At 41.8% G+C, this 3,319-nt stretch overlaps 1 protein-coding gene across 1 annotated transcript; it reads right to left on the reverse strand.

Moving 5' to 3' along the window:
• Positions 1–1,236: 1,236 nt before the first annotated feature.
• Positions 1,237–2,735, reverse strand: SST (somatostatin). The gene is made up of 2 exons (XM_045811263.2): positions 2,490–2,735; positions 1,237–1,607 (listed from the first exon to the last, which is right to left on the reverse strand). The coding sequence occupies exons 1-2, from the start codon at positions 2,625–2,627 to the stop codon at positions 1,395–1,397; spliced, it is 351 nt and encodes a 116-aa protein (XP_045667219.1). The 5' UTR covers positions 2,628–2,735; the 3' UTR covers positions 1,237–1,394.
• Positions 2,736–3,319: the final 584 nt, after the last annotated feature.

The raw sequence follows: 3,319 nt of genomic DNA on the forward strand, positions 1-3,319 counted from the left end.
TTCCCTTGTCAATGTCTTGTAAATAAAAGATGCGTCAGAACCTCAAACGGTCTTCTATTTTCACAGAGATTAGTAAAGTGGCTTGGGTTTTCTCTTGTTTGATCAGCTGTTAGGAACTAATTCTACTAAGCCACATTCATATTAAAATGTATATTATCCAACACAAATATTTTCTATAAAATACGAAGTCCCTCTTAGATGTTTGTATGCTGCCATCAGGAAGCTCACACTATGGGGATCTATATTGAGTTTATGTATTTATATTGGGTTTATTGTTCTATCGCAGCTATTCAGAAATACAGTTGATGTTTAAAACATACATCCCTGAAGGGACATCTATTTAGAGTCTCCATGAGTTAAATTAGCAGTGTTTTAATCTCTATCGTGAGCGGTACCGATCAGTACGTCATTATAATGTTAATAATAATAGCTAGCATGTATTGAGTGTTTTTATTATAGTTTGCATTTTTATTTGATGTTTTCTCTGATCAAAAGAGGGCTTGAGATCTCTTCTTCAGTTATTCTGCAATTATGATATTGTGCTCCGATACCTTCAATAGTATAGCATTCACTGAGTAAACCAACACACCTTTTTTTTGCAACCCATACTACTCTCACCTGGAAACTTAGAACAAAAGTAATATTTTCCCCTGAGAAAAAAATTTAAGAGCTTATTTTTAAAACATGAGCAGTCTTTTAGCTTTGTTCAGTTAGGGAGAGGATTGTCAAAGAAGATATAAAAGCAATGGTGTTTCTGTAGATAAATGTCCCCAAATAAGAAACAATTTTTAAAGCTTCAGAACTTCATTTTAGCTACGTAAGCCAGCTTCTTTCCTTCAGCTTCTAAATGATTTTTCCCTTCCATCTTTCATATATTTTACATATTAGCCTGGTGGATAGTTGGACATTTCAGCCTGCTTACCCACTTACCCATAAATACTCATTTCAATATCTAATTTTAAGTGTCTTTAATATGTAATTGATATTTGTGGCAGACTTACCCAATAATTATCACTGGGTTAAAGTTAGAATTCATAGAGTTATTTGAAATTATTTCAGTTTTAAATGATCCAAACTATAAGGGTTTCCATTTAGGACAGATTCTTTATTGCCACAGGGAACTTTAAATAGCATGTCTGCGAGATTTGGAGTGCCCATCTCAAGTAACTTGACTGAAATCACACCTGAAGCTAATCTCATATTATTGAACAAAAAGATACACAATGAGAAATCAAATTCTTGTTTTTCATAATTTCACCATAATTTTATTTTGTATTTACAGTCTTCAATTTCTAATGCAAGGGTCTTGCCTAGGATTGGGGGATTAGGGAAGAGGGGTGAGGTTTGGAGGAAAGGAATCAGAGGTCTTATATGGACAACAATAATTAATAAAGCTAACAGGATGTGAAAGTCTTCCAGAAGAAATTCTTGCAGCCAGCTTTGCGCTCTCGGGGTGCCATGGCAGGGTTTGAGTTAGCAGATCTCTGCAGTTCCAGCCTCATTTCATCCTGCTCAGCAGCCTGGGACAAATCTTCAGGTTCCAGGGCATCGTTCTCTGTCTGGTTGGGTTCAGACAGCAGCTCCGCCAAGAAGTACTTGGCCAGTTCCTGTATAGGGTAGAAAGAATAGAGAGAGAAGGGATGAGGATGATGATGATGGAGAAAAAGAAATGGAAAAGCCTAATTTGGAAAGCAGATTAAGCTACACCCAAAACCCAATTTTCATAGCTGTGCACTTTTGTCGCACTTAAAATCAGTTAAGGATATAAAAATAAGGGTAGTTGCTGTAATCACCACATTACACAGAGAGGCTTGAAAAACTCAAATGTTTTTGCAAGTTTCCTGCCTCTATAGACTTAACACACACACACACACACACACACACACACACACACACACAGAGAGAGAGAGAGAGAGAGAGAGAAATAGATTATTAATACAGTTTTGCAAAGATAAAACAGCGCCAACAGTTTGTTTAATTCAATTTCAATTTCCAACTCATTAGCTACAAACCGGAATGTTCTTACCGTTTTTGCTAAGTTAACTGTGGGGAACGAGACCTTTCCCAATCTTAAACATACTGTGTTCTGTCTGTAGAGTGCTCTTTAGCAGCATGGGAGGGAGGTACTGCTCAGGAAGGTAGCCTTCAGAGGTCCGCGCTTTCAGCACCTGGGCCAGCACCTCCGCGCTGAGCACGGAGGGATGGATGCCTCATCCCTTCCTGCTCAGCTACCCTGGTCTCGGGATTTTCTTGAATGCCAAAGAACTTACCTGAACTGTGACCGACTGCGCTGATTGAGAAAAAAGAGGTAAGAGGAGATTCTGGACTTTGAAAGTTTTCCTGAGAGCTTTGGGAGCTGAGGGACCCAGAAAAGCCCCGAAACTCTTCAGGAGCACCTCCTAAATCCACCCAAAGGGGTAGGGTAAAGGCTAAGAGAAGATTGAGGGAGTCGGGAGAGGGAAAAGAAGACGTCGAAGAAGGCTCCTTACCTGCTTGCCCGCGGCAGCAGCCAGGGACTTTTGCAGAAACTGACGGAGTCGGGGGTCCGAGGGCGCGCCGGTGACACCGCCCAGAGCCAGGACGATGGACAGCGCGGCGAGCGCGCACTGGAGGCGGCAGGACAGCATCTCCGCGGCGCCGGGGAAGCCGAGCGAGAGGACGGTTGGTCAAACTCTAGGAGACGATCCGCAGGCAGCAGCGATAGCTCTGAAACTCGCGACTCCTAAAGCGGCTTGTGTGCTCTCCACCGACTCCCCGCTTTTTAAACTCTCTCTCTGACGTCAGACTAGGAGGCGCCCCCAGATCTCACCAGCGCTTTTACGCACCATTACCCTCGTGAAATCAATCACAGAAGTAAGAGGAGGCTACACAATCCAAAGTGGTTTACTTAAAAAAAAAAAAATCATAATCCTGCACCCGCACAGGCCCACATGATTTTACACATACCACAATCTCTATACAATCTTTCATATTCGGTCACTGCTGTGCACACACGCATGCCATGATTTCACTCATACATACGCACATGCACACACACTAAATTACACACACACTCAACAGTCAGCGTCGGAAGAGGCAAATGCTCCATCACATGGCTGCAGACAGGTAAATGTACCCAGACAACTCAGCCTCTCATCATACTCAAACATTTTAAGAGGGCCAGACAAATGCAAAGGTACTGGTGTGTGAGAAGAGGGGGATTCAGAATCATTCTTCTAAAAAGAGATTTGAGAATGGAATGTGGATGTTAGGAGTGAATCATTTCTTTCTCCATTATCTCTGTAAAAAAAAGTCTCAGGGATTGCGATGTGATGGATTC

This window comes from Ursus americanus, chromosome 4, assembly GCF_024610735.1.
Source record: "Ursus americanus isolate L20-20 chromosome 4, mUrsAme1.1.p, whole genome shotgun sequence".
Taxonomy (NCBI): domain Eukaryota; kingdom Metazoa; phylum Chordata; class Mammalia; order Carnivora; family Ursidae; genus Ursus; species Ursus americanus.

Excerpts from the sequence above, each read along its gene's own strand:
- SST (XM_045811263.2), bottom strand. The coding sequence starts at position 2,627 with ATGCTGTCCTGCCGCCTCCAGTGCGCGCTCGCCGCGCTGTCCATCGTC. Across the intron at positions 1,608-2,489 it reads CTGCTGCCGCGGGCAAGCAG|GAACTGGCCAAGTACTTCTT; the intron begins GTAAGGAGCCTT and ends TACCCTATACAG.